The following is a 14,483-nucleotide window of genomic DNA, read 5'->3' as shown; positions in this document are numbered from 1 at the left end:
ATAAAAATTTATTAAACAAAGAAAAACTAGATTATAAATCGTTTACAAACTTAAAAATGATGCCCAAAAAATGAAAAGAAAGTCTAAATTTTCACACCTTGAAGTATCAGATCTGACAGTCCAGCAGAATGAACAATATTTTGTTTGAAGTGGAAAGCTATATTATCTTAACATTGCAACATAATGAAAACTTATTTTTAAAGAGCTCAAGTGCACAACGATAAACAAACTTGTGTCTTCACAATATGCGAATCATCCTCTGATTTTCCTGGCTGTTTCTCAAGCGCAGTCCAAGCAAAACATCAATTTGTTGAGAAACCGCGGTAAGTGTAAGAGTCCAGTCTTCCTCTGAACTTCCTGGCTGCTTCTGAAATAATGTAAGTGGGATGAAATAGTGTTGGAAGTGTCACGGTTCTGAGAGGGGGGGGTGAATCAGAACCGTACTGTTCTAATTGAAAACTCCTTCAAATTTTTGCACTAAGCAATATAAAACAGAATATTTACAATTTATGCAGGAGAAGTGTAAGCATTCATCATAAGCATAAAGAAATGAAACTCACAAACATGAAGAAACACCAAATTTGTGCCGAGTGGAAAACCCTCCAAAATCTCATGATTTTGTCATAGGGAGAAAAACCACTCCATGAACCTGTATCTTTCATTCATTCCAATCCTTTACAATCGGCAGTCACTACTGCTCAGAAATTTAACACAACTCATATACATATACAAATGTGCATATATCACTCGTACATGTATACAAGTTTATGATCAAAAACTCTCAGACCCACTAATCTTCAGATATATATATATATATATATATATATATATATATATATATATGTTTTTACACACATACATACATGCATCTAAAGATTATATATATATATGTTTTTACACACATACATACATGCATCTAAAGATTACAAGTGTTATATATGAACTTCGAAACAAAACAGTTACATATTTCTAACTGAACCAGTTAGAATCTGTTCAACAAACTTCCTCTTAAAAAACTTCAAAAGATCAGAAACAGATTACGAATCTATTTTAGGCAAAACTGATAATCATTAAGCTTCGTTTGAGAGATATTCGAAGACAGTTTCCATAACGGCATTATGCTTTGCAACTGACTGAAAACATTTACACCTTTCCTTTTGTTTTGAAACAACAAAAACTTTATATAGTACCCTGGGTTTAAAACCCCAAAAGATTTATTCACTGCATAGCCATATTTCGGATTCGAAACCCTCTTTAGAAGTGAACAAGAACATAAACCTTCATACCTGTGAAGTTTAAGATTCTGCCCAAAGAACCTCATACCTGAAACACAAGACTCTGTCTGGCCGTAGGAAGTTTCTTCCTTCTTTCATACACTCTAGATTCTCATACATGAGCAAAAATGAACATATAAGCAAACTTGTATTCTTTCTGAGTAAGATAAATGCATAAACCTGAAACTTTATTTGAAATAGAAAACAAACAATGAACCTGCCTGTATCCATCAATCAATTTCCCTATTTCGCACAAAAATATCTTGACCCAACCGATTATTACCTGTTTGTTTTGCAGAATGAATTCAACTTTCAAAATGCAACAAAAACTGTTTGCTCAGAGTAAATCGATACCCACAACCTTAATTAGATTTAACCAAAATTTGGAGTCCGCCATGCAAAGTCAATACTTGGCGAGAAAGGACTGACGATAATCAATAATGTGTTCAGACTTGTCAGTTTACAGTGGTCTCAATTAAAACGGCCGACAACATCATACAACCTTTTCAATTTTTCGCTTTAAACAAATCCCATCATATATTCCATGCCACATCAAAAATGCCACATGTAGCATTTTGCCAACAAAAACAGATCTGCCACGTGTTTGCCGGATACCAGATAATTTAAATAGTTAACAATCTCCCCCATTTTTGATGCAAAAATTTTCACCATTTCATAAAATGAACTGAAACACCATGTTGATTATAAACAAGATAATGAACTGAAATGCCAAACAGATTTACCATGAAAACATGATTAATCTATGAACCAAGTGCATCCAAATACAAGAACCAAACCTGAACAAACCAAAACTGTTGTGCCAAAAGATCAAATGAAAACTGAACCTGTATGAACCTGTGCCAAATGAACCTGTATGAACCTGTGATGATCAAACTGCCAAAACAAAACTACTGAACTTTACTCCCCCAATGAACCTGTGATGATCAAACTGCCAAAACAAAAAACAAAACTACTGAACTTACTCCCCCAAAATTTATGCATCAAAAATCTAACCATCTGCTTTAAAACTTATCCCAGCATGGATTGGGAGAAGACTCCCAAGCGAATTCTGAACTGTTCAAACAATTCTCGAGGAAGAGCTTTGGTAAAAATATCAGCAACTTGTAATTTAGAAGGTACATGAATAAGAATGACCTCATTTGATGACACATGTTCGCGAATAAATTGCAATTTGATGGCAACATGCTTAGTTCTAGAATGCATAACAGGATTTTTAGAAATCTGAATAGCACTGGTATTGTCACAAAGGATTTTTAGAGGTTTTTGAACATGAATACCCAAATCTGAAAGCTGATAAGACATCCAAATTAACTGAGTACAACATGCCGTTGCAGCAATAACTTCAGACTCAGCAGTAGAAAGAGTGACACAATCTTGTTTTTTACTGTGCCAAGCAACTAACCGATCACCTAAGAAAAATGCAGCACCACTAGTACTTCGTTGATCATCTTTACATCCACCCCAATTAGCATCTGTATAACCAATGAGAGCAAAATCATCATTTTTTGGATACCACAAACCATAATCCAAAGTACCTTGTAAATATTTAAAGATACGATGAACAGCATTGAGATGAGATTGACGAGGAGCTGCTTGATATCTAGCAACTTGACATACAGAGTACATGATATCTAGTCTAGAAGCAATAAGATATAAAAGACTTCCTATCATAGATCGATACTCTCTTTGATCAACAAGAGGAGATTCATCAATTTTCATCAACTTACATCCAGTTTCCATTGGTGTACCAACTGGATTACAAGTATCCATTTGAAACCTTTTAAGCATTTCCTTAGCATATTTCAGTTGAGAGATAAACAAACCATGTTCAAGCTGAGAGACTTGAATTCCCAAGAAAAATGTCAAAAGTCCTAACATAGACATTTCAAATTCTGACTCCATGATTCCTGAAAAAGTTTGTGCTAAATGATCATTAGTAGAACCAAAAATAATATCATCAACATATATTTCAACAGCCAATAAATTTTCATTGTCCATTTTTGTATACAAAGTGTTGTCCACATTTCCTTTAATGAATCCATTTGCAATTAGATGTTTATCTAATCTGGAATACCAAGCTCGAGGAGCTTGTTTTAAACCATATAAGGCCTTTTTGAGACGAAGAACATAATCAGGCTTGTCAGAAGATTTGAAACCTTCTGGCTGTTCCATATAAACTTCCTCCTCAAGATATCCATTTAGGAAAGCAGTTTTGACATCCATTTGGTAAACAGTGAAATTTTTATGAGTGGCATATGCAAGAAAGATTCTGATTGACTCCATCCTTGCAACTGGTGCAAAGGTTTCACCAAAGTCAACTCCTTCTTGTTGTGCATATGTATCCTTTGCAAACAAATCTGGCTTTGTTTCTGATCACTACACCTTCCTCATTTAGTTTATTGCGGAATATCCATTTTCCACCAATAATATTTTTACCATCAGGTCTGGGAACAAGTTCCCAAGTCTTGTTTTTCTCTATCTGATTTATTTCATCTAGCATAGCATTTTGCCAACTAGGATTTGATAGAGCTTCTGTTACATTCTTTGGTTCAAAATCTGCTATCAAACAAAATTGTTCAGCAATATTTACTTGTTCTCCTATTTTGGCTTTTCTTCTAGTCAAAATTCCTTTATCAATATCACCAATAACTTGAGACTCAGGATGTCTCTTAGCTATTATTCTAGAAGATGTTTTTATCTTTGATCCATCACTAGTGATTTTAGAATTGGAACAATTTTCTGATTCTATTTTTCCTGCAAGTTCATCTTCATCATCAGTTTCAACTTTATCTTGTTCACGATTTTCATTATGAAAACTTTCTGATTCTTGAAAAGATAAACTTTCATATTCTTCCTTGTCATTACAGCATACAAATGTTTCATCAAACATAACATTTATGGCTTCTACAATTTTGTTCAGCCTTTTATTATAGCATTTATATGCTTTGCTATGTGTAGAGTACCCAAGAAAAATCCCTTCATCAGATCTTGAGTTAAAGTTTTCTAGAGAATCATCATTCTTTCTGATAAAACATTTGCAACCAAATATTTTAAAGTTCTTAACATTTGTTGTTTTCCCGTACCATAATTCATATGGTGTATAAGCTGTCCTAATTCTGATTTGAGCTCTATTTAAAATATAGACAGCTGTATGAACAGCTTCTTTCCAGAACTTGTCAGGCAGCTTTGCTTCATTTAACATAGTCCTGGCCATTTCCTTGACAGTTCTATTTTTTCTCTCTACAACCCCATTTTGTTGTGGTGTCCTAGCAGTAGAGTATTGTCTTTTTATACCTCGTCTTTCACAATACTCAATAAATTCTTGAGAAGTAAACTCTCCTCCTCTATCTGATCTTAAGTATTTCAGTTTTAAATCAGTTTCTCTTTCCACCATCTTCCTGAAAATTTTGAAACGTTCAAAGGCTTCTGATTTATGTTTCAAAAATGTTACCCAAACCATTCTTGAATAATCATCTATAAACAGCATGAAATATTTTTCATCATTTAAAGAGGCTGTTTTGGTTGGACCACATAAATCAGTATGTACTAGTTCAAGTGGTCTATTTGTCAGATATTCTTTTGTTTTAAAAGAGACTCTTGTTTGTTTACCTTTTATACACTTTTCACAAACAGATGCAGGTTTAGTTATTTGTGGTAGTCCCCTGACCTTTTTGTTCTTGCTGATTCTAGCAAGATTATCAAAGTTCAAATGTCCCAGTCTTTTGTGCCATAGCCAATTTTCTTCCACTTGACTCATAAAGCAGGTATTGACCAATGATGTTTCTTGAATAGTTGAATCTATCAGATTATACAAATTACCATTTGTTCTTAACCCACTGGCAATGACTCTATCTTTCCCATTTTTAATATGACATTCTTTTGCATTGAAAGAGACAAAATATCCATTATCACATATCTGACTGACACTTAAAAGATTATGTTTCAACCCTTCAACAAAGTACACATCATGTATTGGTGTATCATTATTTAAGATTATTGAGCCTTTTCCTGTTATATAAGCTCCTGAGTTATCACCAAAACGTACAAAACCTCCATCAAAGTTTTCTAAGGTTTTGAATTTGTTCTTGCACCCAGTCATATGATGAGAACAGCCACTATCCAACACCCATGTTGCAGAATTTTGAGCAAATAAGACTGTTTCAACAATTAAGGACTTTTCATTTGTCTTTACTTGTTTCCATATCTGTTTAGGTCTCAGATTTAATTTACACTGATTTGCATAGTGACCATAGTAAAAACATTTGAAGCACCTAATAACTTTTCTTTTGCCTTGACCAGTGCTATTTTTACAAAAGATTGCTTTGTGCCCAAAAACATTGCAGTTGAAACAATATCCATTGAAAAACAACTTTTTCTGATTAGTAGATTCTTCAGAAGAACATTGCAAGATATTCAGTTTTTTATCCTTTTCTTCAAGTAAGAATTTTGACTTTCTATAATTGAATTTGCTTTTATTAATTCATCTTGAAGTTTTTGATTTTCAGTCTCATGATTTGCAACTGATTTTTTTAACTTTTTAATTTATTGCAGGGATTTTAGAAGTTCTTCTTCAAGATCTACTTCTATTTCTAAATCAGATGAGGATTCAGGCTCATTTGATTCAAATTTAGGAGTATGTACTATTTCAGCCATAAATAATGTTTCCCCTTCTTCATCTGCATCACTGGATTCTTCATTTGGATCCTCTTTTGAAAAAAGACTTTTCTTTTTGAAATCCTTAAACCTTTTATTCTGATTCCAAGGCTTCTTCCTAGATAACTTCTCAAATTTCTCATCACACTCATCAAGTTCAATATTTGGACATCTAGCAGCAAAATGTCCTAATTGACCACAACTGAAGCATTTAGGTTTGCTTTTATATTTCTTTGCCATTCTTTTAACCAATAATGCTTCTAAAGCATCAGTTAGATCTGAATCACTCTCATCATTCTTTTCAACCTTAAAGGCTGATTCTTTTGATGAAGAACTAGCTTGATTGCTAATTCTCATTTCATATGCAGTTAGAGTTCCTTGAAGTTGATGTAAGGTCATTTTTGAAAAGCTTTTCTTTTCTTCTAATGTAGAAATTTTTGTTTCAAATTTAGGTAGGACTGACCTAATAACCTTTGAAACAACATCATGTTCTTCTATGTCTTCACCTAGACCCTTCCTGGCATTCACAACTTCCTCAATTCTTAAAAAATATGCAGCAATGGTTTCATCCTCACTCATTTTCAGATTGTCAAACTGAGTTTTAAGAGTAATCAGTTTAGATTCTTTAACCTTGTCATCTCCTTGATAGATAGTTTCAAGTTTTACCCATATATCATTTGCAGATTTACAATAAATGACTTTGGCAAAGACATCTCTAGCAAGACCACAAAGAAGAGCATATCTAGCCTTCTTATCTAATTCAAATTTTAGTTTCTCATTTGCATCAGTAGGAACTGACGCTGGAACATTGTATTTTGTTGTTACTACATCCCACATCCTTACATCTAGAGAATGTATAAATGCTTCCATTTTAACTTTCCAGAAAACATAATCATTTCCATCAAACAAAGGTGCCCTATTAAGGAAAGCTCCTTCAGAATGTGCCATAACTTCCAATAACCAGAGATCAATTCCTAAAAGGAATCCTACGCTCTGATACCACTTGTTGGAAGTGTCACGGTTCTGAGAGGGGGGGGTGAATCAGAACCGTACTGTTCTAATTGAAAACTCCTTCAAATTTTTGCACTAAGCAATATAAAACAGAATATTTACAATTTATGCAGGAGAAGTGTAAGCATTCATCATAAGCATAAAGAAATGAAACTCACAAACATGAAGAAACACCAAATTTGTGCCGAGTGGAAAACCCTCCAAAATCTCATGATTTTGTCATAGGGAGAAAAACCACTCCATGAACCTATATCTTTCATTCATTCCAATCCTTTACAATCGACAGTCACTACTGCTCAGAAATTTAACACAACTCATATACATATACAAATGTGCATATATCACTCGTACATGTATACAAGTTTATGATCAAAAACTCTCAGACCCACTAATCTTCAGATACATATATATATATATATATATATATATATATATATATATGTTTTTACACACATACGTACATGCATCTAAAGATTACAAGTGTTATATATGAACTTCGAAACAAAACAGTTACATATTTCTAACTGAACCAGTTAGAATCTGTTCAACAAACTTCCTCTTAAAAAACTTCAAAAGATCAGTTTCAGATTACGAATCTGTTTTAGGCAAAACTGATAATCATTAAGCTTCGTTTGAGAGATATTCGAAGACAGTTTCCATAACGGCATTATGCTTTGCAACTGACTGAAAACATTTACACCTTTCCTTTTGTTTTGAAACAACAAAAACTTTATATAGTACCCTGGGTTTAAAACCCCAAAAGATTTATTCACTGCATAGCCATATTTCGGATTCGAAACCCTCTTTAGAAGTGAACAAGAACATAAACCTTCATACCTGTGAAGTTTAAGATTCTGCCCAAAGAACCTCATACCTGAAACACAAGACTCTGTCTGGCCGTAGGAAGTTTCTTCCTTCTTTCATACGCTCCAGATTCTCATACATGAGCAAAAACGAACATATAAGCAAACTTGTATTCTTTCTGAGTAAGATAAATGCATAAACCTGAAACTTTATTTGAAATAGAAAACAAACAATGAACCTGCCTGTATCCATCAATCAATTTCCCTGTTTCGCACAAAAATATCTTGACCCAACCGATTATTACCTGTTTGTTTTGCAGAATGAATTCAACTTTCAAAATGCAACAAAAACTGTTTGCTCAGAGTAAATCGATACCCACAACCTTAATCAGATTTAACCAAAATTTGGAGTCCGCCATGCAAAGTCAATACTTGGCGAGAAAGGACTGACGATAATCAATAATGTGTTCAGACTTGTCAGTTTACAGTGGTCTCAATTAAAACGGCCGACAACATCATACAACCTTTTCAATTTTTCGCTTTAAACAAATCCCATCATATATTCCATGCCACGTCAAAAATGCCACATGTAGCATTTTGCCAACAAAAACAGATCTGCCACGTGTTTGCCGGATACCAGATAATTTAAATAGTTAACAAATAGGACAAAAATCAACGAAAAACGTGTCCTAAAAGTCATCACCGCTATTAAAAGCTTCTTCTTTGACTTACAATATTTAATTGAATGTCTTACTTCCGTGTAGCTCTCTGTTTTTTCAGGAAGTAAAGACAAATAGTTATACAGATTATTGTCAACTGCGTGTTGATCACGTTTAAGCGAAAGTGCTAGACAGTTTCTTCAACAAATAGGTAAATACTCTGCTGCCCTTGACAAACAGCAGGAGAAAACACTCAGAGGAATATTCAGGCTTCAGCTATTGTGAAACTGTTGGTTTGTTTTCCATTACAGTTGAGCTGTGTAAAAGAAGATTTCAATATGTCTGCGGATCTCATTTATGCCGTATGAAATGTCAAAAAGCTGATTATGATTACAAATATAGCTCTTTTTGATCTGAAGCACCCACTTGAAACTAAGGCTCGCCCACTCTGTTAGGATATCAGATCTTATATTTAAGGTATGCAAATCAGACGATTCAATCCTTGCACAACATTAAATTGATTTTTCTTTTATTCTTCTCTTACTTCATCTTTGGGAACGCATCAATTCACCCAATTTAAATGATCTGTAATTTAGCTTTTCTCTGTTTACATAGCGATTGCAACATCCAAAACTATGGTGATTGGATTAGGAGATTGTACTTCTTTTAGTTGCTTTGTATAGCTTCATATAATTGGATTATTGGGTTTACCCTAAAAACATTGGTGTAAGATTATTCTAAAGTATTAGTGTAAGATTAAACAGTTTACATTTCCTAACCAAATCTAGCATATAAAGCTTCCCAACGGCTGTAAAATCCAGGATAAGTCCAGGATAAGTTCATGGAAAATCAAATCTTTTTGAGTGCAAGACTCTGAACATCATAAAGAATGAGGCTGTATTCAAATGAATCTGACATTATAAATCTGAATCTTTTATCTGAAAAAAATATATTAAAAATTTATAAAAATAAACAAATATAAATAAACATTGAAAAAAAACTAACAATAAACACAAACATATTTATATATTAATTAAGTTTATATTAATTTTCAAATAAAAAGATTTAAACTATTTTTTAAAAATTAATATAATTCAATAGTGGAAGACAATGTTCTTAAAAGAACCAAGAAAACTGAAGTCAATGTATACATATCTAGCCAGATCAATGCGGAACTCAAATCATTATGAAATAGAATTCTTTCACAATGGAATAGGTAAACATAGTTTTCAAGAGTATAAAAAAATTATTTAAGTCAATATATTACAAATCCAAAACTCTGACATTGATTGCAAATTTCTGGGACAATAAGAAAGATGAAAATTCTTATTACATATAGTATTCAAACCAGTTTAAGCAAATAATTATATATAATAATTTTTTTGAAACATTGTAAGACAATTTTAATTTTGCAGGTAGAAAGGCCTATGTCAAACTTCCCGTGGGTTCAGGATGGTTCTACATGGCATCAATCGGCTCCTCCCGACGATGGTAAAATATTAAAAGTTCTTAGAAAAATAGAAAAACAAGTGTTTATTTTTTCTATTCCATGGAGACTAATGACATACGTTCTTTATCATAATAGGTATGCAATTGTTTAATAACTATTTCAAAGTTACAGCAATTACTCTCGGAATTAGTAAGTAATCATAACTTTCCAAAATTATTTTTCTACCGTTTTGCTTTTCTGGAAAATAATTGCCATGTTAGCTATAGAAGCATTTGGCAATAGTGTTATTTTTTATTATCTTATATTTCTCTATTGCAGTTGCTGCAGTTGCTGCAGTTGTGATATTATGCAAATGCTACATCTTGTACAAGATCGTGAACATCTTCATGTACAAGTTCATAGACAGGTTCACATACAAACGTGAGCCAAAAGATGAAGAAACAAACGCAGTGGAGAAAGCTGGTGTTCATCCTGGTTTATCATGCAACCTGCAAATGGTTCCTATTATAACAACTCAAACAAATGGGATTGGAGGGAGAGGAAGAATTTCAGAGATGCATGAAGATCTCTCCTCCAAACAGGAACTGGTGCCTAAACAAATTTATACAAACCTCACAGTTGATCAGATAGTTGATATCAAGAGCTATTGCAATGAGTCTCACAAAGTTGGGGAAGGAAGCTTTGCACGAGTTTATAGGGGGGTCTTTCAAGGCAAAGATTTGGCTATAAAGGAAATCGAACATAGATCCCCTGACACTATAATTTGGGTGGAGAATGAAGTTGAACTTCTGCAGGGAATGGAGCACATAAACATAATCAAGCTCTATGCTTGGTGTGTAGAAGAAAATATATCCTATTTGGCCTACTTGTATATAGATGGATGTTCTCTAGATGATTACCTGAGAGGAAATTGTATAGGATTTAGCTACAGTTGGGTGCAGAGGTTCAGTATGATAATGGGTATAGCCAGGGGAATTGAATTCTTACATTCCAATAAAATCATTCATGTTGATATCAAGCCTCAGAATATCATGGTGGATGCCACTGATAATGAGACAAAACTTGTTGATTTTGGGTTTTCCAGGCACGTAGATTGGGAAGGTACACACCGGTCAACTGATAAAATAATAGGCACCAAAGGCTATTGGGCTCCAGAGTATTGTTTGATTAACAAACTCTCTTATAAAAATGATATTTACAGCTTTGGAATTGTTGTGTTAGAGATAATAACAGGGCAGAGACATGTTGATGAAGCACGAGGCTCCAGTCAGTTTCACATTCCAGGATATGTAAGGCACATGGTAGAGAACAATCGTTTTGAAGAAGCTGTAGATGCTAGAATTAAACAGGATGGATGGGACATTTTTGCCGTAGAAGAAGCCCTCACTGTTGCAAACATAGCCCTCAGGTGTGCTCACCCTGATAAGACAAAGCGACCTGATATGAATCTTCTGCTAGCAGAACTCACTTTGATAATGAGTAGCAACCATAACAATATTAGTCTTGAACAGAGAGAAGAAGAAGTTGCATTGATAATGTCTAGATGAAATCAATACACTTAGAGGGTTGGAGAATAACTATGGGTTCCTGATTATTAAAAAAGCCTGTATAATTGTAAATTCGATTTCAGTCAAATTAATATCAACAAAAGTAGTTTAAAATTACAGGTATGTGATGATGGCAGTTTGTATGAATGAATGTTGTCAAAATGGAGGTTGCAATGTTGAGTCCATTGCCAAATGCTTCTTTTGTTAAATCAAATTTCGCTACCTACGTTTGGATGAATCCACCACTTACATCTATAAGCCTTCTTTAATCGAAACACTTAAAAAAATCTAATTCAATGTACAAAATTCATTTTTAGCATTCTATATAGTGTTTTGTGACGCCTTACATGAGCTACAAGATCTAGTATATATATTTTGAAATATAAAAAATGTCTAATTCTGAGACTACCAGAACCTTAATTAGATCAAGCTTGATTTCACACGTTTTTCATAATTACCTAGCAATATACAACCTACTTTATCTAACATGAGCTTTGCTGATACAATTGTTGGATTTGACCACGAAGTTGTTCCACATACTATTTCTCATTGACTTGGATCACCACCTTGGCGACTATGTAATGTCCCAAGAAAATATTTAGGGAAAATAATTTTTTTAAATTCATCAAAATCTTCCAATAACTTAGAAATTTTGTTTTAACACTTATAAAATATCACTCAAAACTTAATATTATAGGTTACTCTAGTACAATAGAGACAAATATATGATAGATTTAATTAAATTATTAGAATTAATAAACCTTTTACTTAAAAAAATAAAAATCTTATTGATTATAAATATCTTGTTCATATAAGCATTGACATAAAACCAATATAGGTTATTTGTGAGAAAACACACTAGAAATCACTTATGGAAGACCAAGATTCACTATTAGAAATCCACTTTTATTTAAAATACCAACTTCCCATTAGAAGCCAACTATGGAAGTCACAACATAAAATTCTGCTTTAGATGTCCTTATGAAGAATTGATTGCCACCTATCACTCACTGGTTCGTTCGTACATCCTCTGTAGAAGGGAGGATTTTTTATTCAACAATTGGTTTATTGTCAAATTTAAGCTCATAGATTGATGACATCAGCACTACATCAACAAATCTTCAAAATTGGTGAAGCCCTTTCCATTGAGCCTTTTGACTTCGTAATTCAACTTTGAAGACTCATATATTGCTCATTTTGTATCCTTTTTTTAAGCATTATTTTTCGATTGAGGCTAATTTTTCATGTTCTACATAGTGGTGAAGATACTTTCTGATTTTGATGCACAAAATTTTCATAAATTTCAGTTTTTCACATTTGCAGCTAAATAATCCTCATTTTTGTAACTTCAAAGGCTCCGCTCAAGCTCATATGACCTCCTTTTTAGATGTCATTTTTTTACAAAGTGCGTGATTTTTTCTCTACTTCGCATTTATGCTATCAATTTGTAGTCATTGTGAGTAGAAATTGTACTTTCAAATTTGGTCATTTTTTACCAATGTCAGCATATGTAATGCTTGGATCTCAGTTTAATCATTTACATTAGTTATTTGAGTCTATTATAGCTTTCTTTGGATAGTTGTAAACATTGAAATCAAAAGTCCAAATTGCCTTGCCTTGCAAGTGGCCTCTTGTACACACACTAAGTATAAAGTGTCAAATCAACATTTTTATTTATTTATTTATTTATTTTGGGGGGGGTTCTTTGATTGAATGAATTTGAGGGTGTGTTATGCTCTCTCTCTCTCTCTCTCTCTCTCTCTCTCTCTCTCTCTCTCTCTCTCTCTCTCTCTCTCTCTCTCTCTCTCTCTCTCTCTCTCCCTCTCCTTGGTGCTCTTTCATTTTCAATTATGGTCTCTTTTTGTAGGCTGAATTTGAAAACCCCCTATTTTCACCGATAGGCAATATATTGTTCCCTCATTTTTGGGATATTAAACCCCCCAATATGAATGAACGTGATATAATATTGCCTAGCCAATGAAGCTCCCATGGGGACTATAAGCTTGACAATGAACTCACAATGTTGGATCCCAAGGATTTTGATACAATCCAAGACTATGTAACTACTTGGTAAATAAGCTAATAGCAAAACTCAAGGATTATGGCATTTATAATAAGGATGCACAATTGGTTTCAATTTATTGGACAAGTTTCCTTCCAAGTGTGCAACTTTTGTTTCTAGTTTCCACACTCATCAGTTGACAATGGGGGGTTCCTATACTACACCATCTTTTGATTCATTCACAAAGATGTTGATTCTTGAACAAGCAAAGTTGAACACAATGGGTATTCTCAAGTCATCCAAGCCTCATGCCTTGGTGGCTAATCATGAGAAAGGTTCCAAAAAGAGGTAGAAGTAAGCAAAGATAAAGCCACAAAAGGATAGAGCACAATCTTCCTCTCCTCAACAAAAGGATTCTACATCCTCTCCTAAGGGGAAATCATATAAGAAGGAGAATTTTACTTGAAGCTGGGACATGATGAATACCATTGTCACAATAAGCATATTGATGAATGGAAGCATCTTCTTAAAAAGTATACAATCAATTTGTCTTCTAAAATGTCTACTTCAACTTCTTCTTCAAAAGAAAAATAATTTGATCAGGGAAAGAGTCACACTTTTGGGACAACTAAAGGACTAGTTCTTTGTTCTACTACAAGTCATGATTCAGGGAGATGGTTTCTAGATTTAGGAGCTTCTCATCATATGGCATGTTCATAGTCTATGTTCTCTTCATTTTGAGCCTTGCAACATGTCATCACTTTTGATGGGCAATCATACATATATGAATGCAATTGGGAAGGGATCTATTGATATTTAGGATGGCACCTTCAATGATGTGTTGTGTGTACCTCATTTGACAAACAATCTGCTTTCTTTCCATAAATCAAATCACTCATGGTGCAACAAGGAAGACTGTAGAGTTCACACTTGATTCAATTAAAATTACAGACTTGGAGAGTAGAGCTGTCATTTCTACCAGGGTGGTGGATCATGCATCTCAGTTGTACTCCTTTTAGGACTTTGTTCCTATTGATGAGTTTGATTCTTCGAATAATGATCA

At 33.6% G+C, this 14,483-nt stretch overlaps 1 protein-coding gene across 2 annotated transcripts; it reads left to right on the top strand.

Moving 5' to 3' along the window:
- The first annotated feature begins 8,630 nt into the window (after nt 1-8,630).
- On the top strand, nt 8,631-11,609 carry LOC131067102 (pto-interacting protein 1). Of its 2 annotated transcripts, none has more exons than XM_059210813.1 (4): nt 8,631-8,898; nt 9,837-9,912; nt 10,007-10,060; nt 10,199-11,609. In XM_059210813.1, the coding sequence occupies exons 2-4, from the start codon at nt 9,849-9,851 to the stop codon at nt 11,416-11,418; spliced, it is 1,338 nt and encodes a 445-aa protein (XP_059066796.1). In that variant the 5' UTR covers nt 8,631-8,898; nt 9,837-9,848; the 3' UTR covers nt 11,419-11,609. The 2 variants fall into 2 exon arrangements, with proteins under 2 accessions (XP_059066796.1, XP_057858018.2); XM_058002035.2 differs by having other exon boundaries at nt 10,190-11,608.
- Nucleotides 11,610-14,483: the final 2,874 nt, after the last annotated feature.

The sequence above is a fragment of the Cryptomeria japonica genome, chromosome 8, assembly GCF_030272615.1.
Source record: "Cryptomeria japonica chromosome 8, Sugi_1.0, whole genome shotgun sequence".
Lineage (NCBI taxonomy): Eukaryota > Viridiplantae > Streptophyta > Pinopsida > Cupressales > Cupressaceae > Cryptomeria > Cryptomeria japonica.
This window is presented reverse-complemented; position numbering and strand designations above follow the sequence as displayed.

Bases quoted from the DNA above. Each gene is read 5' to 3' on its own strand.
- LOC131067102 (XM_058002035.2), top strand. From the start codon at position 9,849: ATGTCAAACTTCCCGTGGGTTCAGGATGGTTCTACATGGCATCAATCG. The intron at 9,913-10,006 runs GTAAAATATTAA...TTATCATAATAG, and splicing joins ATCGGCTCCTCCCGACGATG to GTATGCAATTGTTTAATAAC. The intron at 10,061-10,189 runs GTAAGTAATCAT...TCTCTATTGCAG, and splicing joins AGCAATTACTCTCGGAATTA to TTGCTGCAGTTGCTGCAGTT.